Source organism: Oncorhynchus clarkii, chromosome 6 (assembly GCF_045791955.1).
Source record: "Oncorhynchus clarkii lewisi isolate Uvic-CL-2024 chromosome 6, UVic_Ocla_1.0, whole genome shotgun sequence".
In the NCBI taxonomy this organism is placed as follows: domain Eukaryota; kingdom Metazoa; phylum Chordata; class Actinopteri; order Salmoniformes; family Salmonidae; genus Oncorhynchus; species Oncorhynchus clarkii.
The window spans coordinates 50065733-50090227 of NC_092152.1; the positions used below are offsets into that span (position 1 = coordinate 50065733).

The 24495-nt window shown below is 39.8% G+C and overlaps 1 protein-coding gene across 1 annotated transcript; it reads right to left on the reverse strand.

Moving 5' to 3' along the window:
• Window positions 1-324: 324 nt before the first annotated feature.
• Window positions 325-23128, reverse strand: LOC139411272 (sorting nexin 2). The gene is made up of 15 exons (XM_071157336.1): window positions 22925-23128; window positions 20831-20945; window positions 17957-18111; window positions 17619-17685; window positions 15992-16035; window positions 13182-13323; window positions 12884-12962; window positions 9825-9900; window positions 9225-9338; window positions 8626-8719; window positions 6097-6302; window positions 5530-5673; window positions 1691-1771; window positions 1310-1381; window positions 325-859 (listed from the first exon to the last, which is right to left on the reverse strand). Exons 1-15 carry the CDS (start codon window positions 23030-23032, stop codon window positions 809-811), a joined length of 1548 nt encoding a protein of 515 aa, XP_071013437.1. The 5' UTR covers window positions 23033-23128; the 3' UTR covers window positions 325-808.
• Window positions 23129-24495: the final 1367 nt, after the last annotated feature.

The window sequence follows — 24495 nt, forward strand, 5'->3', positions numbered from 1 at the left end:
GTAAGGGATCACAGCTTTCACCTGGATAGTCACCTGGATAGTCGGTCATGAGAAGACATTAGATGTGTTCCCAATGTTTGTACATTCAGTGTATGTCTCAATAACATGTACAGTGTTAGTGTATTAAAGTATATTTGAATGAGAATGAATGGAACTGTTAAAGAAAATAAACAAGCTCTCCTCAAAAACTATCATGTGGTCCGCATGAAATGCGTATGAAGCACCATAGTAACCGAAAACTCCTTTGTGTACAGTACAAAGACAAGGCCTGTCGGCAAAGTGATATGCACAACGACAACACCATTTCAAAACATCACAACCAACACCGAGATACATTCCTTTATTAGAATTAAAGTACTCAAACATTTGCGGCACGGGAATGTAAAGTCAAAAGAAAAGGCTTTCAAATTAAAACAATACAACAACAAAAATCTAGTAAAAGAAAATCGTCAACCATTGCACATTAGGTGGCAATTATTAAATGCACAAATCATACTGGTAGTAAATAAGACAGAGTAGTAGTGTTTGATCAATCAGGAAGTGCGAAGTCCCTGGCTTATCACAGTCCTCGTGCGGTTAATCTCTCAACAGAAATGGGACAGGTGCTTCTTTCAGGTGAAATCATAGGGTAACAGAGCAATTCTCCACCAAAATTAAGTGGTTTTATTATGCATGTCAAAACGTGTATTTTGTTTCTCCATGCATTCTCTTGAAGGCGTGATCTGGACGTAAACATAAGAAAATGTGTGATCATCAGACAGGGGTGCTATGGTCGGCAAAAACGCAGGCAAGGCGGGCCATCCAGTTATTATGCGATAGCTTTGGCTTCGGGTAAGAACGCCTCCCAATACTTTATCAGCTGTGGAGCAGAAGGGAAAATACAGCGAGAATCCAATTAGCTACATGACCATGCGTTATACTTTTAAGGTAATCCTTAGGAAAATTAAGTTCATGAATGTCTATTGTCAGTATAAAAAAAAATCTAACAGCAAAACATTAGGTGGTATTGGGCCTATATGTTTATTTCCCTTTCAAATAGTATATTAAGGAAATCTATTATTTCAAAGTATGTTTTCAGGCATATTTTATTCTAAGTAGATTATTATGCTAATTAGATAGTATGTAGAATTCTGGGAAAACATGCAAGATAATCACTGAATTGTCAACATATTTTAATACATTTCATAATGAAACATAAATTATGACATTTGTTACAAGTTGGTGCAAGTGGTGTGTGTGTGTGTGTAGTTATGTCATTTTACTCTCCCACTACACTACCAATAGGAATCCAAACCCAGATATGCTGTACCTGCTGTTGTGTTTGCACAAGCGACTCCAGGTATTTAATAATGACAACTTTGAAGTCCTTCACTCTTTCTTTCTGTAACAAGAGAGACATGGTCACAGGTCAGACAAAATTACATTATGATGAGAACACATAAATCACGATCAAAACTATCATAATACTGCAGTAAAAAAATTATATATATATATATTTTAGTTAGGGCTGTCCTGATATCACAAATCAACAATTCAGTCTTTATGGAAACATCAAACTACCAATAAGGGTAAACATTTGCACTTGTCTTATTTCTAAACTTTAGTTTAACAGGCCCCTCCCATCCACATGATGCTCATATTCTGGGGCGAAACCAAATACATAAAAGGTGTTTTATCGTGTTCATCATACCTCGAATCGGCTCACTTCTTTTCGAATGGTTTTGGAAATCAGCTCAAAGTCTTTTTCACCTTGCTGGACCTTCCCCTCCAACTGCAAAGACAAGATGACAAGTTCTCTCCACTAAGAAAGTCCACGGTCCAAAACAAGTACACAAGTGTACAGATGTTTTCTACACTGGTGTACTGGATTTATACACTAACCTGTTGCATAATTAACTGTTACTGGTCAGTTACTACTGTATACATTATCCATTAGTCAATTGCATTTGAAAATGTAAAAAAGGTATTAAGTAATTACTAGTAATGAGGATAGACAAATTCTCAGGAGTTGTGGGGTAAAGTAAACTCACTATTCACTGGAGATGATTGACAATACCAAAGTTAATGGTGAAGCAATGAATATTAAGTTGGAGTAAAAAAAAGTTAGAATTTAAGACAAGCCCATTTTTTACGCTTGCAAATACGAAACAGTCCTGTTCGTATAGATAGTGTAAGACAGTCACATGAAGCAGTTTGCACAATGCTGTGCCAATTTGCACAGTCCATTTATATATTCAGTTCATTAGGTTTTCAACCCTCACTTTGTCAAATCCTCATCCCCTAGTCCAGCATTTCCCAAACTCTGTCCTTGGGACCACAAGGGGAGCACAATAACTAAACGTGCACCCCTTGGGGTCCCGGGGACAGAGTTTGGGAAATCCTGCCCTAGTCCCAAAGTGATCACTTGTCTATTGATATCATTATACGTTTCAAATGAACCAGCCAAACATAATCTTTTGACAAAGATGATCCATGTGACACTAGATAGGCACTCCAATGGGTGCAGTTTAGTGGTGAAATGGAGGGAACTGTAAGTGATGAAGAAAAGTAAATAAAAAAAGCCAAGCCCAGGGTCCTACCTCCTCAATCTCCTTGGTAGAGGCATGGCAGGGAAAATGCAGAAATTAAAGAGGCTGAAAATGTTTTGTTCTTAAAATAATTCAAACATGAACCCACTGTTGCCAAACACAGGTGAACTATAGAGGAATGGCATTCCACTGATCAAAGCAAACAGTTAATAGGGTAGTAGCCGTTACAGGAGTCACCCTGGTTAGCATGCAATGCCCAAGACAGAAAGGGGAGATATTCAACTTAAAAAACAACCCCTCTGTGAATATCTCCAGTTGCATGCGTTATGACAAAATGTCTGGATTAATCTACCACCCCCCGAATCTTATTGTCTTTAGTGTAATACTTATTATTGACCAGAGGGGGCAGTATGGTTCAATATTTGGTAAATTAGTAAGTACATGGATAATACAAAAATATGTTTTATTGTCACATACACAGGATAGGTGCAGTGAAATGTGTTGTTTTACAGGATCAGCCATAATAGCAGGCCCCCCCTGGAGCAAATTATAGTTAAGTGCCTTGCTCAAGGGCATAGATAGATTTTTCACCTTGTCTGTTACAAACATCCTAAGCAAAGTATTTCTTAGGTTTCTCATATTTAATGCAAACATTTACTTATGTTTAAAATAAAGTGTAAAGTATGTGCCCACAATTCAGAAGCGTTTTAACAATTGAATCGATGGCAATACACATAGGGAGGAGATGTAGCAGGAGAGGAAAAGGAGAGAAATAAATAGTGTTCTCATAAAGCTAATGACATTTAAGTTGAGTAGCGGAACATGTAATGATGGCCTAATTGTAAGCATGTCAAAACTGATCATAATCAAATTAGCAATATAAGCTAACGCTAATCATTTGTGACTCTTTAACCAGTTTTTCCAAGCTGATGCCCAAATAACGGATCTAGAGATGAGTGCCAAAATAAACTCAAGTAATTGTTTTACCAAAACAACCGACACACTAAGGTTGGCTTGCTATTCCAAATCAAGGAGAGCAACTGGGGTTAACATGCTTCATTCAAGTTTAAACACCCCTTCAGGAGTACCTGAATTTCCAGTCAGTAATGGAATGTGAAATTAAGCTTTAGGAGGTGAATTTAATTAAGCTTATGTTTTGGGTTAGACTCCGCTTGATTGAGTAGCATCCAGATACTATTCTCAATACCATTTTAATGTTGTCAACGTGAAAACTAACTTCTTGAATACATTTTTACATTTTGTAACTGACTACACTGAACAAAAATATAAAACGCAACATGCAACAACGTCAATGATTTTACTGAGTTGCAGTTCAAATAAATTCATTAGGCCCTAATCTATGGATTTCACATGACTGGAATTCAAATATGCATCTGTTGGTCACAGATAACTTTTTTTTATTTTTAAAGTAGGGTCAGAAAACCAGTCAGTATCTTGTGTGACCACCATTTGCCTCATGAGGGCGATACATCGCCTTTGCATAGACTTGATCAGGCTGTTGACTGTGGCCTGTGGAATGTTGTCCCACTCCTCTTCAATGGCTGTGCAAAGTTGCTGGATAATGGCGGGAACTGGAACATGCTGTCGTACACGTCGATCCAGAGCATCCCAAACATGCTCAATGGGTGACATGTCTGGTGATTATGCAGGCCATGGAAGAACTGGGACATTTTCAGCTTCCAGGAATTGTGTACAGATCCTTGCGACATGGGGCCAAGCATTATCATGCTGAAACATGAAGTGATGACGGCGGTTGAATGGCACGACAATGGGCCTCAGAATCTCGTCACGATATCTCTGTGCATTCAAACTGCCATCAATAAAATGCAATTGTGTTCATTGTCCGTAGCTTATGCCTGCCCATACTATAACCCCACCATGTAGCACTCTGTTCACAAAGTTGACATTAGCAAACCGCTCGCCCACAAGACGCCGGCACAGTTGAAACTAGGATTCATCCGCGAAGAGCACACTTGTCAAAGGTAAGCATTTGCCGAATGAAGTCGGAAACGATGCCGAACTATAGTCAGGTCAAGACCCTGGTGAGGACAACGAGCATGCAGATGAGTTTCCCTGAGATAGTTTGTGCAGAAATTCTTCGGTTTTGCAATCCCACAGTGTCAACAGCTGTCTGGGTGACTGGTCTCAGATGATCCCGCAGGTGAAGAAGCCAGATGTGGAGGTCCTGGACTGGCGTGGTTACACATGGTCTGCGGTTGTGAGGCCGGTTGGATGTACTGCCATATTCTCGAAAATGATGTTGGAGGCAGCTTATGGTAGAGAAATTAACATGGTAGAGAAATTCAATTATGGTAGAGAAATTCAATTCTCTGGCAACAGCTAGTGGACATTCCTGTAGTCAGCATGCCAATTGCACGCTCATTCAAAACAAATCTGTGGCATTGTGTTGTGTGACAAAACAGCACATTTTAGAGTGGCCTTTTATTGTCCCCTGCACAAGGTGCATCTGTGCAATGATCATGATGTTTAATTGGGGCGGCAGGGTAGCCTAGTGGTTAGAGCGTTGGACTAGTAACTGGAAGGTTGTAAGTTCAAACCCCCGAGCTGACAAGGTACAAATCTGTTGTTCTGCCCCTGAACAGGCAGTTAACCCACTGTTCCTAGGCCGTCATCGAAAACAAGAATTTGTTCTTAACTGACTTGCCTAGTTAAATAAAGGTAAAAATAAATCAGCTTCTTGATATGCCACACCTGTCAGGTGGATGATTATTGGCAAAAGAGGAATACTCACTAAGAGTTTCTGCAAACATTGAGAGAAATAAGCTTTTTATGCATATGGAACATTTCTGGGATCTTTAATTTCAGCTCATGAAACACTTTACATGTTGCGTTTATGTTTTTGTTCTGGGTGTCCTGCCACTATATAGCTTCCCTCCCTTGCAATTCTATCCAGCCTATTTGAGCACACGTATCATTAAAATGTCTGTTTGCTTGTTAGTGAGGTGCACTTTTCTCTTACCTCTTTGATTTCATCCTGAGCCTGCTGTAGCTTGTCAGGCTTGTTTGCGAACTGGAGTTTGGACTCAGCCTCACGCTTCTTCTGCAGCAAGAGTTGGGTGTCCTGCCACTTGGACCAAGTCTTCATCCGGTGGTCAAATACACCCTACGGAAAGAGACAAAGCATACGTTTAGGTTCACTGCTAACCTCACATTAAAAGGAATCAAAATGGGAATGTGCCTTTATTACAACAGCCAAGACAAAATGTTGAAAAGCAGAATTAGGGCCTGCAACACGGTTTATAGCAGTAGAAGGCTGGTGTGTAAGTTATTTTACTCTAGGCGAAATTCAACAACTAAAGAACATTGGAAATGTATTGCAGATAATGAAGCCTTGGTAAGGGTATACATTCATAGGACTGTGCTAGGTGTCCAATGATCAAAAAAAGAAGGTGATACGCACATCCTAAACCTGAGAATATCGGTATGGGCTAAAAAATAATACAGATAAAGAAATGTGAGGCCCACAGAATATATCTGTTCCCCAGTGCTTTATTCCAGCACAGTGGTACAGGTCTCCAGTGAATACCTTGACTGCAGTGATGAGACGTACATAGTCCCCCAGCAGCTCGGAGAACAGGTAGAAATCAGCGTAAGCCTGGTCCTGGTGCAGCTGGTCGATCTTCTCCTCCACCTCGGCCAACTGCGACAGGGCCCGCGACAGAGCTGTGTGGTCCTCGGAGTTCCCAAGCATGGCTGCCGACTTGGCGAAGGATGCCGTGTTAACCGACAGCTCTGAAGATGAGGAGAGAAGAGAAAGGAAGAGAAAGTGATCATGACATTGTTTAGAAAGAGAGCAGGTTCAAAGGTGAAGAATTGTCCAATTTAAATGGTTCACAAATAATGTCCAAGACAATTAAAAAGGTCCAATGCAGCCATTTTATCTCAATATCAAATCATTTCTGGTTAACAATTAAGTACCTTACAGTGATTGTTTTAATTTAAAACAATCAAATATAAAGAAAAACAGCTTCTTAGCAAAGAGCAATTTCTCACGCAAGAATATCGGAGGGACTGTCTGGGAGTGGTCTGAGTGGGGAGAGGAAAACGGAAAACTAGCTGTTATTGGCAGAGAGGTTTGGAATGCGCTTTCTTGTTGGTCTATTAACTGGTAACTCCACCAGGCAGGTCAAAACTCCATCCCGCCAAAACAGACTGAAATTTCAGGCAGTCTTTTCAAACAGTTCTTACACTAAAACGGGTATTATCAAACATGTACAGTATCATTCTAACCTCAGTGTGGAAATATACAGTATATAAAACACAGGAAATCACGTTTTGACTGCACTGGGCCTTTAACAAAATAACAACATTGTTCAATTGAGAATTGTATTATACATGGCAATTGTTTGATAATTGTAACACCAGACATTGTCCAGAATAAGACAGCACACGATATATACAGTTGAAGTCAGAAGTTTACATACACTTAAGTTGAAGTCATTAAAACTTGTTATTCAACCACTCCACAAATGTCTTGTTAACAAACTATAGTTTTGGCAAGTCGGTTAGGACATCTACTTTGTGCATTACACAAGTAATTTTCCCAACAATTGTTTACAGACAGATTATTTCACTGTATCACAATTCCAGTGGGTCAGACGTTTACATACACAAAGTTGACTGTGCCTTTAAACAGCTCGGAAAATTCCAGAAAATGATGTCATGGCTTTAGAAGCTTCTGATAGGCTAATTGACATCATCATCAATTGGAGGTGTACCTGTGGATGTATTTCAAGGCCTACCTTCAAACTCAGTGCCTCTTTGCTTGACATCATAGGAAAATCAACATAAATTAGCCAAGACCTCAGAAAAAAATTGTAGACCTCCACAAGTATGGTTCATCCTTGGGAGCAATTTCCAAACGCCTGAAGGTACCAACCACATTAATCTGTACAAACAATAGTATCTATATCCACAGTAAAATGAGTCCTATATTGACATAACCTGAAAGGCCGCTCAGCAACAAAGAAGACACTGCTCTAAAACCGCCATAAAAAAAGCCAAACTACGGTTTGCAACTGCACATGGGGACAAAGATCATACTTTTTGGGGAAATGTTCACTGGTCAGATGAAACAAAAATAGAACTGTTTGGCCATAATGACCATTGGAGGAGAAAGGGGGAGGCTTGCAAGCCGAAGAACACCATCTCAACCGTGAAGCACAGGGGTGGCAGCATCATGTTGTGGGGGTGCTTTGCTGCAGGAGAGACTGGTGCACTTCACAAAATAGATGGCATCATGAGGGAGGAAAATTATGTGGATATATTGAAGCAACATCTCAAGACATGAGTCAGGAAGTTAAAGCTTGGTCACAAATGGGTCTTCCAAATGGACAATGACCCCAAGCATACTTCCAAAGTTGTGGCAAAATGACAACAAAAGTCAAGGTATTGGAATGGCCATCACAAAGCCCTGACCTCAATCCTATAGAACATTTGTGGGCAGAACTGAAAAAGCGTGTTCGAGCAAGGAGGCCTACAAACCTGACTCAGTTACACCAGCTCTGTCAGGAGGAATGGGCCAAAATTCACCCAACTTATTGTGGGAAGCTTGTGGAAGGATACATGAAACGTTTGACCCAAGTTAAACAATTTGAAGGCTGTGCTACCAAATACTAATTGAGTGTATGTAAACTTCTGACCCACTGGGAATGTGATGAAAGAAATAAAAGCTGAAATAAATCATTCTCTCTACTATTATTTTGACATTTCACATTCTTTAAATAAAAGTGGTGATCCTAACTGACCTAAGACATGGAATTTTTACTAGGATTAAATGTCAGGAATTGTGAAAAACTGAGTTTAAATTAATTTGGCTAAGGTGTATGTAAACTTCCGACTTCAACTGTAGTATATTAAATATACATTATAGGAAGAATTTTACTGGCAGTTTGTGAAAAAGCACTACACGCGGTGCAATCAAGTTTTGGAGTAATTGCAGAGTTTCAGATATTTTACGCACTGCTTGTGCATTTAAAAGAGCAGAATGTGGCCTTACATGTCTAGAGTATGTCTCTAAACTGGGGCTCAGGGTCATGACTCATGGGAGGATTACCTTTCCGGTGGCAGACCAGACACTCCACACTAGCATGCAGTTTTCGGAGTTGCAAGTCGAGGTTCTCAAACTGCTGGTGCTTCTCCTCAAACCACTGTTGACACTCACAGAAATAAAATCAAGCTGAAACATAATACCGTTTCTCCACAGAATTAAATTATAACAGTATGAATAAGTAATGATAGTAACTAGTAATTATGTATGTTTTCAAAACATTTGCTATTATTGATTAATAAATAAATGAACACATTAAAATTGAAAGTATTTTGTACATACTGAGTCACCCTGTGCGAGATGCTAGGTTTACATTCAACACATTGACGGTGTAAGACAGGCCCCACATCCACAAGCTTTCCAATGCCAAAAACGCTTTTACAGTTTACAATGACAAGTGTATATCAAAAATAAAGGCAGTTAATAAATTGCAATGAAGTGGAAAATAAAAATAATATAGCTTTTCCCAGTAAGGAAGGAAAGGAACACCCCCCGAGCAGCACCTGGCTTGTGCCTCTACTTCTTTTCACTCACACAATCTTAGAATTCAAGTGGAAAGCCTCATTAATTCGTCTCATTATTCAAGTCCAAAAATCAGCCCTTACCGCATCCGATTCATTCATCTTGATTGTCATTTTGTTGACAGCGTCGGCAGCTTTGTTTACCATCCTCAATATTCCGGCCCCACTCAGCGCCTGGGTGCTAACCGCTCTCGGCAGCTGGGATAAAATGACAAATAAGTGCAAACAAACCGGTTAACAGGCTAGGGCTCCGACCCAATCCCAGAGGGAGCCCCGCGCCAGGAGCTGTGTGGGGTTTTCTCCACTCCCATACATTTCAATGTTGTTAGAATCTAATTTAATCCATTTACTGGGAAAACTCTCAGAGGAACAATGGGCAAAAATAGCTTTCAATTGCTTTCAGCCATTTATCCTTCTTTTCTACAGTGGCATTTCATTACATCTGGATTAATACAGTAATTTAATTGGAACATATTGCTGTGACACTGGCCATTTTCAAAACAAAGGTCACATATGTTCTTGAGCTTATCCAAAACTATTTCCAGAAGTTGGCTTTATTAAAGGATAGTGAAATAAGGGAAAAATATCACCACAAAATAACAAAAAATGTGCTTTTTTAAAATTCATTCTCAAATTGGGTGTTGTTCAATTGGGTGTCGTACACAGATTGAGATTAAACGCTACCTCTGAACTCTCCAGGAACATCATGACATCCGGATCCTTCAGCAGGATGGGATGTTTCACTGTTCTCATCAGATACCTATTGAGCATAAAAGAAAAGGTTACATTGTGTAGATAAATCATTACCATGCTCAGTGCAGAGGTAACAATTCATGAAAAAATATTAAATACAGTAGGGCTAGGAATTGCCAGGGACCTCACAATACCATATCACAATACTTGTTCCTGTGTGGCTCAGTTGGTAGAGCATGGTGCTTGCAACACCAGGGTTGTGGTTTCATTTCCCACGGGAGACCAGGATGAAAAAAATACAAAGATGTATGCACTCACTACAGTACGTCGCTCTGGATAAGAGCGACTGCTAAACTACATGAATGTAAATGTACTTAGGTGCCAATACGATATGTATTTTGATTTTCACAATTTTGTATGTATTGCAATTTGATGTTCCAAACAGATTGCTCTCTATATGTCTGCTACAGAGAGACGAAAGCACTTGAGAAAATTAGTTTTGATCCTTGTGCTTAAAACATGGCTCACCATTTAAAAAAGGAAGATGGAGAACAAGCTATCTATAGGATAAAAACACCAGAGTTTTGGCGCAGGTACAGCAAACTAGTGTTAACTAACGGTACCTAGCAAAAAAAAAAAATGTATATATTTTTTTTGGAGAAATCGGTATGTGGAGACAAAATATCGATATAATAGCATCCAAAATAATATTGCAATATGGAACTATCACTCAAAATTGTCATCCAATTCTGGCTTTGGCTTTGGTATTTGTAACCGCCCCCCCCCCCCCCAGAATAATACTAATGATTTATTTCAGCTTTTATTTATTTCATCACATTCCCAGTGGGTCAGAAATTGACATACACTCAATTAGTATTTGGCAGCATTGGCTTCAAATTGTTTAACTTGGGTCAAACAATTTGGGGAGCCTTCCACAAGCTTCCCACAATAAGTTGGGTGAATTTTGGCCCATTTCTCCTAACAGAGCTGGTGTAACAGAGTCAGGTTTGTAGGCCTCCTTGCTCACACACATTTTTTCAGTTCTGCCCACAAATGTTCTATGGGATTGACGTCAGGGCTTTGTGATGGCCACTCCAATACTTTTGTTGTATGCTTGGGGTCATTGTCCATTTGGAAGACCCATTTGTGACCAAGCTTTAACTTCCTGACTAATGTCTTGAGATGTTGCTTCAATATATCCACATAATTTTCCTTCCTCATGACGCCATCTATTTTGTGAAGTACACCAGTCCCTCCTGCAGCAAAGCACACCCACAACATGATGGTGCCACCCCCGTGCTTCACGGTTGGGATGGCGTTCTTCGCCTCCCCCTTTTTCCTCCTAACATAACGATGGTCATTATGGCCAAACAGTTCTATTTTTATTTCATCAGACCAGAGGCCATTCCTCCAAAAAAGCACGATCTTTGTCCCCATGTGCAGTTTCAAACCGTAGTTTGGCTTTTTTCTGGCGGTTTTGGAGCAGTGGCTTCTTCCTTGCTGAGCGGCCTTTTTAGATTATGTCGATATAGGACTCGTTTTACTGTGGATATAGATACTTTTGTACCCGTTTCCTCCAGCATCTTCACAAGGTCCTTTGCTGTTGTTCTGGGATTGATTTGCCCTTTTCGCACCACAGTACGTTCATCTCTAGGAGACGTTCATCTTGTCTCCTTCCTGAGCAGGATGACGGCTGTGTGGTCCCATGATGTTAATACTTACGTTCATCTGTACAAACAATAGTATGCGGTACCTTCAGGCATTTGGAAATTGCTCCCAAGGATGAACCAGACTTGTGGAGGTCTACCATTTTTGGAGGTCTTGGCTGATTTATTTCGATTTTCCCATGATGTCAAGCAAGAGGCACTGAGTTTGAAGGTAGGCCTTGAAATACATCCACAGGTACACCTCCAATTGACTCAAATGATGTCAATTAGCCTATCAAAAGCATCTAAAGCCATGACATAATTTTCTGGAATGTTCCAAGCTGTTTAAAGGCACAGTCAACTTAGTGTATGTAAACCTCTGACCCACTGGAATTGTGATGCAGTGAATTATAAGTGAAATAATCTGTCTGTAAACAATTGTTTGAAAAATTACTTGTGTCATGCACAAAGTAGATGTCCTAACCGACTTGCCAAAACTAGTTTGTTAACAAGAAATTTGTGGAGTGGTTGAAAAACGAGTTTTAATGACTCCAACCTAAGTGTTCCGACTTCCGACCTCAACTGTATATATCATCTGCCCATTGACTGACATGAAGGTCAGCGTTTACAAGTGGGCAGGGTGTCAGCTTTGTACACCTCACTGTTAAAGAACCTAATCCTGATGGCCAAAACAATTAATTTGAAGTAAGTTATTTGAATGCATATATATTAAAATACCTTATGTTACAATTAAAATTAATTGTTTTGGCCATCAAGATTCAGTTCTTTAACAGTGAGGTGTATAAATCTGACACCCTGTCCACTTGTAAACACTGACCTTCATGTCAGTCAATGGGCAGATGATAAAAAGGGCAGAGAAATGTCAGGGCCTCACTTAACGTAAATTGTTATTCGATTCATCAGAATGGGCAAAAACCAGGGATGGGGCAGCAGTAGTCATCCTCGGGCTGAACACCGAAAATGTTGGACAGCTCTGTCCAGAGGATACGGTGTGAAGCTCGGGAGGAAACCCCCCCATTCGCGTGTTGACAGCCTCAAATCCCTGGAGCGCTGTGATAATTATTTACCTAATATTTCTAGGTAAACCTTTCAAGCCACAAAAGACCAGAACAAGAATGCTCTTTAGACTGAAGGGGCTTTTCACGTAAACGTTTTGTGTAAGACATGAGAGCTGTCTCATCTGACAAGTAGGGCATTAAATGAGCTGCGTGGCGAGGATCATTCACTGTTGGAGGACAGGCGTGGATGTATGTCGTAAAGATCGCCAAAACAAATGAAACAGTAGAATAATGATTTGATGGAATGGTTACATGTTTGCAGTAGGTCTGAAGCACTGAAAAAGTACTGATTTTGAGAAGGGTTTCTTGTATGTTCATAAGATACCTTTCTAAGGCTGATCTTCTCTTCTCGACAAATTCTGCAGAAGACAAATCCTCTTTCCCAACTTTGACCTTAGTCATTCCTGTAGATGAAGACATATACAAATGTTTACACACAGTCATTCCTGTAGATGAACAACGTTGCCCAGGCAAAATGACTGCCCTCTTTACACACTACTGTAGGAAAAAATCAGCTCTGCTGTTTTGCTACCACAATTCATGACATACATGACTAAACTAGCTGATGCAACAACAATAATACCGTATTCAATTCAATTCACATCCATACAGAATTCACTCACCCACAATGCTTTTCTCTGGAGCGGGAGGGACTATGTATCCTATATGCAGGTACCTGGAGGCTAGTTTGCTGTGCAAGCCTAGAAAGTCACTAAACCTCCTCCTTACAGTGGTTTCATTCTTGCTGAAAATGGTCATAGAGGTCTAGAAGAAGGAAGAAGACATTGACAAGGCAAGAGTGGAAAACGTCATTTTTCTTTTTAAACTTATCACATATAATACAACTTATTATGTAATTATGTGCATTCGGAAAGTATTCAGACCCATTCACTTTTGTCACGTTACAGCCTTATTCTAAAATGGATTAAATAGTTTTTCCCCCTACACACACACACACACACACACACACACACACACACACACACACACACACACACACAATACCCTATAATGACAAAGCAAAAACAGGTTTAGACATTTTTGCACATTTATAAAATTATAAAAAACTGAAATATTACAGTTACATAAGTATTCAGACTCTTATCTCAGTACTTCGTTGAAGCACCTTTGGCAGCGATTATAGCATCAAGTCTTTTTGGGCACGACGCTACAAGCTTGGCACACCTGTATTTGGGGAGTTTGTCCCATTGTTCTCTGCAGATCCTCTCAAGCTGTCAGGTTGGATGGGGAGCATTGCTGCACAACTATTTTCAGGTCTGTCCAGTGATGTTTGATCGGGTTCAAGTCCAGGCTCTGGCTGAGTCACTCAAGGACATTCAGAGACTTGTCCTGAAGCCACTACAGAGTTGTCTTGGCTGTGTGCTTAGGGTCGTTGTCCTGTTGGAAGGTGAACCTTTGCCTCAGTCTGAGGTCCTGTGCACTCTGGAGCAGGTTTTCATCAAAGAACTCTGTACTTTTCTCTGTTCATCTTTGCCTCAATCCTGACTAGTCTCCCAGTCCCTGCCACTGAAAAACATCCCCACAGCATGATGCTGCCACCACCATGCTTCACCGTAGGGATGGTGCCATGTTTCCTCCAGACGTGACGCTTGGCATTCAGGCCAAAGAGTTCAATCTTGGCTTCATCAGACCAGATAATCTTGTTTCTCATGGTCAGAGTCTTTAGGTGCCTTTTGGCAAACTCCTAGTGGGCTGTCATGTGTCTTTTACTGAGGAGTGGCTTCCGTCTGGCCACTACCATAAAGGCCTGATTGGTGGCATGCTGCAGAGATGGTTGTCCTTCTGGAAGATTCTCTCACCTCCACAGAGGATCTCCAGAGCTCTGACAGAGTGACCATGGTCACCTCCCTGACCAAGTCCCTTCTTCCCAGATTGCTCAGTTTACTGGGCGGCCAGCTCAATCAAGAGTCTTAGTGGTTCCAAACTTCTTCCATTTAAGAATGATGGAGGCCACTGTGTTCTTGGGGACCTTCAATGCTGCAGAAATGTTTTGGTACCCTTCCCCAGATCTCTGCCGCGACACAATCCTGTCTCAGAACTCTACGGACAATTCCTTCGACCCCATGGCTTGGTTTTTGCTCTGACATGCACTGTCAACTGTGGGACCTTATATAGACATGTGTGTGCCTTTCCAAATCCAATCAATTGAATTTACCACAGGTGGACTCCAATCAAGTTGCAGAAACATCTCAAGGATGATCAATGGAAACAGGATGCATTTCGAGTCTCATAGCAAAGGGTCTGAATATTTATGTAGATAAGGTATTTCTGTAAAAAAAAAAAATAAAAAAAAAAAAAAAAGATTTGCAAAAATTTCTAAAAAACCTGTTTTCACTTCGTCATTATGGGGTATTGTGTGTAGATTGTGGAGTATTTAAATAATTTTAGAGTAAGGCTGTAACTTAACAAAATATGGAAAAAGTCAAGGGTCTGAATACTTTCCGAAGGCACTGCATATTTTTATGTCGGAAAAAGTCAGTTATCAATTCTTCTGTGCTGGTTAAAAAAAAACATTTTCATGCAATAGGTTTTGGTTACACTTGTAATATCTGTGCCCATATGGAAATTCTGTAAGAGTAATATATATATATATATATATATATATATGCCAATTATTTGACTGTCCGATCTCATTCTGTCTCCTATCAAACCCTTTACATTTGTTTTGGTGCCAGCGAGAATGACATAAGAAAGACGACTAGCTTGATTAATCCTCCATGTATATCTCACCAGGTCAGGATATTTCAGCCTCCATATCCATCCACTAGTTCCAATATATCCACGATATTCTTGATTTCCATAAGAGCATAAGGGTGATAGTTTGTAGTTTGTAATGTGATTTCCTTTACGGCCCACTGAGGTATTTAAAACCCTATTATAATCTCCCACCATAACAATAGAGTCTTGTATTGCTTGTAGGTTTGATAAATTATTATATGTATTTTCAAAGAAGCGTGGATCATCATTATTCAGACCATTTAGATTAATGAGCCAAATCTGTCCAAAAACATATTTAAAAGAATCGACCCATTCAACTAATAATAAAAACTTAACACAAATATACTTATTGTACCAGGTACTAAAAAAAAAGGGAATCACTTTGTTGTCTTGAGTCACCTCATGATACAGTTTACAAATAATAACTACAGCGATATCAAATATGGGCACTAAAACCATGCCTATTAACACTGTCAATCTATTTGTTGCCTTCTGACCTAACATACAGTATATCCCACGCAAAGTGTGGATACGAATGTGCAGTACATGTGTATATTCTTATAATCAACTTCAACGGTAACCTTCCCTGATAACTTTTTGGGGAAAGTTACCAGAATTTTGCAACCCTACTCTGAACTTGTCCCAAGTGATAAAAAAAGAGAAGAAAAGTAGAATACGAAGATATTTTCCTTACCTTTGTAGTGACTTTGTATCCCATGTAAGCATTCATTCCATCCCCTTAAAGAAGAAACATAAATATTAGCGTAAACCAAAGTCACAGGATTGGTTGAACTATTCTCTCCTCGATACAACAGCATTGTCGCTCATTTTCTACTTGAGAGAATAATACAATGTATATCATAAGTATTCATCCCCTTGGATTTATCAAATTTTGTTGCGTTACAAAATGGGATTGAAGTGGATTTAATTGTTTTCCCCCCTCACGGACCTACACAAAATGCGGCATTAATGTCAACATGAAAATAAAATTATATAAATTAATAATGATAATAATAAATGTCTTCACCCCCTTTGTTATGGCAAGCCTAAATAAACACAGGAGTCAACATTTGCTTAACAAGTCACATAATGTTGTATTGACTCACTCGGTGTGCAATAATAGGGGTTAACATGATTTATTTATGACTGCCCCCTCTCTGTACCCCACACTAACAATTATCTGTAAGGTCACTCAATTGAGTAGTGTATTTCAAGAACAGATTCAATCACAAAGACGAGGGAGCTTTTCCAATGCCCCGCAAAGAAGTGCACCGATTGGCAGGGTAAAAATAGAAAGATCAGACAAGGAATATCCCTTTGAGCATGGTAAATGTATTAATTTGGCTTTACATAGTGTATCAATACACCCAGTCACTATAAAGACACAGGCGTCCCTCCTAACAGAGTTGCCACAGAGGAAGGAAACCGCTCAGGGAGGCCAATGGTGATTTTAAAACAGTTACGGTGTTTAATGGCTGTGATGGGAGAAAACTGAGGATGGATCAACAACATTGTAGTTACTTCACAATACTAACCTAAATGACAGAGTGAAAAGGAAACCCTGTAGAGAGAAAAAAACTCCAAAACATGCACTCTGTTTGCAAAAAGGCACTAAATGTCCTAAATGTTGTATTCTGGGAAAATCCAACACAACACATCATTGAGTACCACTCTCTATATTTCCAAGCGTAGTAGTTGCTGCATCATGTTGTGGAAATGCTTTTCATCGGCAAGGACTGGAGGAAATCTGGTTCAGTCTGCTTTCCACCAGACACTGGGAGACAAATTCATTCATTCCTTTTCAGCAGGACAATAACCTAAAATCTATACAGCAGATGCTTACCAAGAAGAGAGTTCATGTTCCTGAGTAGCCTTGTTACAGTTTGACTTAAATGTACTTGGAAATATTTGGCAAGACTTGAAAATGAATGTTTATGAACAACCAACTTGACAGAGCTTGAAGAGTTTAGAAAATAATAAAATGGGCAAATATTGCACAATCCAGGTATGCAAACGCTCCCAGAGACTTACCAAAAAAGATTGTATTGACTCAGGGGAGTGAATACTTGTCTAATGAAGTTGGTGTTTTATTTTTCATTAATAACAAAAATAAAAAAAGCATTTTCTTCCAGTTATTGAGCTAACGCTAGTTAGGATTGGCTGGCAAAACCACCTCTTACTTCCTTCAGACTGAACACAGAGAGATAACAATGGTATCCATGAGTTCATCTGACTCTGGGGAAATAGACAAAGGGCTTCATTGCCAAAATCCCAAAGTATCCCTTTAATATATCAATACATTAACACGGTATTAAACGTACCAACTTTTTCTGGATCGGACACTGCTATATGCATGTCAAAGGTGTCACCACTATCGTCCTCTTCAATCTAAAAGGAAACAAAAATAAAATGAAAGTTGCACTCTCAACCTCTCCTTGCAGTGAACCTTTTATACTACCAATGCTTTGGAGGCTAACATTGGTGGTATTAAAAGTCCACCTTGACCTTTGTGTTATGAGAATGCTCCATGGTGAAGTTTCCCCAATGTACAGATCTAGGATCAGCATCTCCTCCCCAATACGAACCTTAACCATTATTTGGGAAAATCCAAAACTGGCCCAAGATCAGAATCTAGGGCCAACTTAACCCAACTACTTACCTCATCCAGGGATCTCTCAAACATCTCGGCAGTGCCCAGGCCCATCCTGGGGGTGAGCATAGCTGTGGGGGTGACTGGGGTGATGGCCGGAGATGGACCGTCTGACAGGATGGGCTCCCTCTCTGGACTATCCAGAGAAACCTCCTCTGTTGCTTCTGAAATACAGACAAAGAATAGAGAATGATACAAACAAAACATTACACTGGAGAAACAAAATACAAGTGATGACTCCAAATGGAAAGGGAAACACTTGGAGAATTATGGTATTCACGTAGTGCTACGGTTTAACCTTTGAAGAGCGTAATACAAACGCTTCAGAGTTAAACGGTTTATTTTTAAAAAGGGATAGTTCACCCAAATTATAATTTGCATTTCTCTTGTTTCAAGTCCAAAACATCTTACAATAACTTTATTGAGCTAAACGACCACACACCATCTTATTTGAACAAAACTTAAAGGACAGTTGAAGTCGGAAGTTTACATACACCTTTAGCCAAATACATTTAAACTCAGTTCTTCACAATTCCTGACATTTAATCCTCATAAAAATTTTTTGGAGCAGTGGCTTCTTCCTTTCTGAGTGGCCTTTCAGATTATGTCGATATAGGACTCGTTTTACTGTGGATATAGATAATTTTGTACCCGTTTCCTCCAGCATCTTCACAAGGTCCTTTGCTGTTGTTCTGGGATTGATTTGCACTTTTCGCACCAAAGTACGTTAATCTCTAGGAAACAGAACGCGTCTCCTTCCTGAGCGGTATAATGGCTGCGTGATTCCATGGTGTTTATAATAATGTACTATTGTTTGTACAGATAAGTGTGGTACCTTCAGGCATTTGGAAATTCCTCCCAAGGATGAACCAGCCTTGTTGAGGTCTACCATTTTTTTTTCTGAGGTCTTTTGATTTCTGTTGATTTTCCCATGATGTCAAGCAAAGAGGCACTGAGTTTGAAGGTAGGCCTTGAAATACATCCAAAGGTACACCTCCAATTGACTCAAATGATGTCAATTAGCCTATCAGAAGCTTCTAATGCTATGACATCATTTTCTGGAATGTTCCAAGCTGTTTAAAGGTGCAGTCAACTTAGTGTATGTAAACTTCTGACCCACTGGAATTGTGATGCAGTGAAATAATCTGTCTGTAAACAATTGTTTGAAATATAGGATTATTTCCCTCTATACCATTTGTATTTCATTAACCTTTGACTATTGAATGTTCTTATAGGCACTTTAGTATTGCCAGTAACAGTATAGCTTACGTCCTACTCCTCGCTCCTCCCTGGGCTCGAACCAGCAACACAACGACAGCCACCATCGAAGCAGCGTTACCCATGCAGAGCAAGGGGAACAACTACTAGAAGACTCAGAGCGAGTGACAGTTGAAACGCTATTAGCGCGCTAACTAGCTAGCCATTTCACTTCGGTTACACCAGCCTCATCTCGGGACTTGATAGGCTTGAAGTCATAAACAGCGCAATGCTTGACGCACAACGAAGAGCTGCTGGCAAAACGTACGAAAGTGCTGTTTGAATGAATGTTTACGCGCCTGCTTCTGTCTACCACCGCTCAGCCAGATATTTAGATACTTGTATGCTTAGCCAAATTATATGCAACGCAGGACACGCTAGATAATATCTAGTAATATCATCAACCATGTGTAGTTAACTAGTGATTATGAATGATTGTTTTTTATAAGATAAGTTTAATGCTAGCTAGCAACTTACCTTGGCTTACTGCATTCGTGTAACAGGCAGTCTCCTTGTGGAGAGCAACGAGAGAGAGGCAGGTCGTTATTGCGTTGGACGAGTTAACAGTAAGGTTGCAAGATTGGATCCCCCGAGCTGACAAGGTGAAAATCTGTCGTTCTGTTTTTGAACGAGGCAGTTAACCCACAGTTCCTAGGCCGTCTATGAAAATAAGAATGTGTTCTTAACTGACTTGCCTAGTTAAATAAAAGGTATATAAAAAAAACAAATATATATATGTATGTATGTATGTATGTATGTATGTATGTATATATATATATATATATATATATATTTTGTTTTTATTAAATCGGCGCCCAAAAATACCGATTTCCGAATGTTATGAAAACTTGAAATCGGCCCTAATTAATCGTCCATACCAATTAATCGGTCGACCTCTACTTCAGACCACTGTAATTTACAAAGACTACTTTTAACAACTCGCACAGGAAATTTAACAAAAACACTTGAGGAACAGTGCAAATGCAAAGCTTGGTAACAGAATAACAGTTTGTGCTGTTGGTGCCATCATTCTGTTACCATGCTTTGCAGCTGCACTGTTCAAGTAAATCTGTTTTTGTAAATGTTCTGTGTAAATTGTTAAAAGTAGTCCTTGTGCATAGCTATTTTGCATTTGCATTTATACCATGGACAAATATGTATAAAAAGTTCCATTCAAATCAAAAGGGCTGCGGTCAAAAAGTGAATAAAATCAAATGGAATGACCCCTAGGGGATATCCACTTGGATTGGTTTTGCGCCATAAGTGCAAAAAAGGTTAGCATTTTAAGACAGTGGCCAGGTAAACAAAACCAAAAAGAATAGATTGGTGTCTTATCTTCCATAGACTGCTTACAGCAGGGGTAGGCAACCCTGGTCCTGGAGTGCTACAGTTTTTGAAGACCAGGTGTGTTGAATTTAGGCAATCACTGAACTGCTCAATTAGCTCAGTTGGTCAGGTGTGGTGCATAGCTGGAACAAAATCCTGCGGCACTCCAGGAACAGGGTTGCCTACCCCCCGGCTTAAAGGGTAAGGAAACCAATAGGACATTTTGTAATTTAGGTTAACTATCCATTAAATAATAGAGTTAAGCGAGGAGAGGCATTTAATCAGAGGTGATGGGAATACCTGCAAACAGATCCTCTGGGTCATCGTCCAATGAAATGTCTTCTTGCTTAGGTCCATTTGTGCTGATGCCTTCTGCAGGCATGCTGGGTGGATCTGGAGATGAGGGTTCTGGAGACTGCAGAAAAGCACAAACGTAATAAAAATAACAGAAGCCCAAAGACCAAAAGAAATCTGATCAGTTAAGACTAATTTTATTAGGGGAACATAGGCCTAGATAAAAGGTTAAATCAATGTTAACTTAAAAACCAATGAATTTCAGTATAGGTCTATTATGTGACATGTTGGAAACAAACTAGCATATGGGCCTACAGGAACTAAGTACAAAAACTGAAACTGTTGCATCATCACGTCCTCAGATGACAACATTATTTTATTGGAAAGTAACACAAAAAAAACACGTCAGGTTCCAATGAAATAGGATATGAGCAGCCATACTGTAAAAAGGAGGAATCATAATGGGCAGTAAAATATTGTTTTAAATGAATTTAAAGGTGCAATATGCAGAACACTCAATTTCCTGGTTGCTAAAATTCTAATAGTTTGCCTAATTTCAGTTTGTGATAAAAAAAAAAAAAATAAGCCATGTATAATGTAGAGTATCATTGTGCCATCTAAACCGCTGTGAAATGTATTTTCAATAACCAAAAATGTTATTTTCAGTTGGTGTACAAAACTAAAAGTAAAAGACACCGTCACAATTCAAGAACACTTTAGAGTGTACGTAAATAAAAGCTGAGCTAAGGAGAAAGGAGCGGAAGTGGGACTGATAATGGGAGGTTTCCTCCACCTACTACTCAGCACAGGATAAGAGAAAGCAGGAAACTCTCCTTGGCATCAATGTTTGTTTGCTGCTGAGTTCAAAATTAAAGTCCACCACAGGCAAAAAAAACAGCAGCAGCAAAGCCGTATGCCTCGATCACACTTACAGTGTGTTTGCGCAAAATGGTATGCAGCATGATCTGGATGTGTGGAGCAAAAGTTCGACATTCACGGAATGACGCTGTAGGTGTAACATGTTAATGAGGCCTCGATCACACCTACAGTGTCATTGCGTTTTGGTACACCAGAAGTACATTCATTTCCAAAGGAATGCTGCGTTTGCCTTGCAGCATTGCGTTGCAGAGGCAGTTGCGGTGCATTCTGTGTAGTGCATAGGTTGGATTTATCAAACGTATGCATCAAATGGCACGCGTAGATGGCTTGAAGGAAAGGGTAGCAAAAGGTGAATGTTGAACTTTTGCTGCACACATCCAGATCATGTTGCACTGATGGGCCTTCAGGCTTCACATTCATTCAACATTTTTAGCTTTTGAAAAGTAAAAGTTACCAAACTAAGTTGGGGCAAAAACCTACCACTTCCTTGATAGTAGAAAAGATATGACAGAACATTAATAAAAAAATAAAAATAAAAATAAAATATAATAATTGTGTGGGGGGTGAGGCAGCGGTCAATGGAGACTACTCTTAACCTTAGTCCCACTCCACTTAAAAGTGCAGAAAGAGGTCCACTTAGTTAACATGTATGCTCATCATTTTTCATTTGTTTATTGGAAATTTCCAAGGACCATTATGCAATAAACACACACCTGACTTACACCTGTAAATGCACAGCTCACAAGGGAAATGTATGACTGACGGAGAGATGTTAATGTTTGTAGAACTCAAATTAGTGTCCCATTGTTGGTTTATCCCATTTTAAACAAAGAATATGAAATTAAAATTGTACCACACATGTGATTATCCCCTGATCTATTGAAAACCCGGAAACCAGTAAACAGCGCAGACGTTCTGCGTTTTTCTGACGCACGGCTGAATCTCAAGAACAAACCCCCTCCCAGTATGCGTTATTGGCCATCATCAGGATAGTGAGCTGGCTACAGATTATCATTCATGATTATAATAAACTGTAGTGGCTACTTTGTTGCATGATTTTCATTTAAAGAAACTAACACCCGAAGCACAACCATGTCATAAGCCTAGCAGCATCTAGCTCACAACAACGGAAGGTCGCCTGACTTACTTGTCGTCTAGTACTGTATCAATGAGCATCAAGCCCCTAGTTGCTTTCAATCCTCGGCCTCGGATCACTCTTACCTCTAGTGTAGTGACAGTACTGACAAAAAAGCCTTCTCCATCTTCTATTTCCCTGAAGTCAGTCTGTCCTGCATCTCCCAGTGGTGGCGGTTCCATCTCCGCAGCCATCTTCCTTTAGCAATAATATCCGAGTAAGAAAACAATCGACAGAAAGGAGTCAGGAGGTTCGCTAGCTGTCATGTGACTCACAGGAACAGTTTAGTCAGAGAGGAAGAGGCGAAGCGAGAGCATTTACTCCGCCTAAAATCTGTCCGCGTAAGCTATGCCCTGTTTGTATCGAGGTACACGAGTGAGTGTTGAATTACGTGAGGCTTATTTGACCGAATAGAAGTTTGTAACAGAATACTTTTGTACTGATATAAGGAAATGTACGTGGCATTACGGCAACTTTGAGAAAAACGACCACGACAGTTGTACCTGTTGTTCACAAGCGTATCTGCCCTCTCATTGGCTAGAATAGTCACCCCTGATCTCGCCCTTCTTTATTGAGGGCGTGTATGTTCATTGTTAGAGCGGTCACTTGGCTCTCTTGTCCATATAATATATCATCTTTGATTTAGTCTTGTGACACCTGGCGCTTTCATGGAGATCATATTTCGCTCTGGTCGCAGTAACTCATTTAGTTTATGCTGATGACGAAAAGGACGATGACCAAGTGCAGTGTTTGGGTGAAGTGAAGTAACATTACATGTAATTCAACTAGTAATTTAACTACATTTTGCAGTAGTTGAACTAAATTCCAATCTGGTTTTAGTAGTTAATACAAATTGTTTTGCCATGTAGCAGTGTAGCTAACTACTGGAACTACACACTAGTTATTTTGCTAGAAGGCAAGAGAATATGGATTAAGTAGGCAGTCATTTCCTTTCTTTTTCGGCATCAGACCTGCCTAATTCCCACTTGACACATTGTTTTAGTGTTTAATACATTGTTAACATGTGACCCTAAAGTGATATGTTCTTGCAATTTGTAGTCTATGACATTTAAGATTTACATATGAGTTTTTCACGAAGTAGTTTGGATCTAGTGAACTTCCCTTTTCAAAGTAACTTTGGTTAAGTAAATAATAATTTTCTTAAACTGATACGTTTGGATTTTGGCAATGAAGCACTTTGTGTATTTACTTCAGTCTGATGAATGCTTGGATACCATGTTTATGTCACTGCCTGCAGTTTGTAGGAAGTTGTTAACTAGCGTTAGCGCAATTACTGATTCTATAGTAATTGCTAGCATGCTAGTAGATAACAGAATTCCAGTCATTGTGCTTACGCTAGTTAGCATTGGCTCACACAACTACTTCTAACTTCCTTATTACTGGATGTAGAGACATAAACATGGTATCTGTGAGTTCATCTAACTCTGGGGAAGTAGATACATCTGGAACTGTCACTTTTTAAGGGTAGATTTAGTGTAGCTAAACTTCTTTCAGTGTAAAGTAATTGGTAGATGGTAATTCTCTCTTCTCTGAGGACCTGAACCCTAGGACCATGCCTCAGGACTACCTGGCCTGATGACTCCAGTCCACCTGGTCGTGCTGCTGCTCCAGTTTCAACTGTTCTGCCTGCGGCTAT

Bases quoted from the DNA above. Each gene is read 5' to 3' on its own strand.
- LOC139411272 (XM_071157336.1), bottom strand. From the start codon at position 23,032: ATGGCTGCGGAGATGGAACCGCCACCACTGGGAGATGCAGGACAGACT. The intron at 17,686-17,956 runs GTAAGTAGTTGG...GTTTCCTTTTAG, and splicing joins TTGAGAGATCCCTGGATGAG to ATTGAAGAGGACGATAGTGG. The intron at 12,963-13,181 runs GTGAGTGAATTC...CTTCATCTACAG, and splicing joins TCCAGAGAAAAGCATTGTGG to GAATGACTAAGGTCAAAGTT.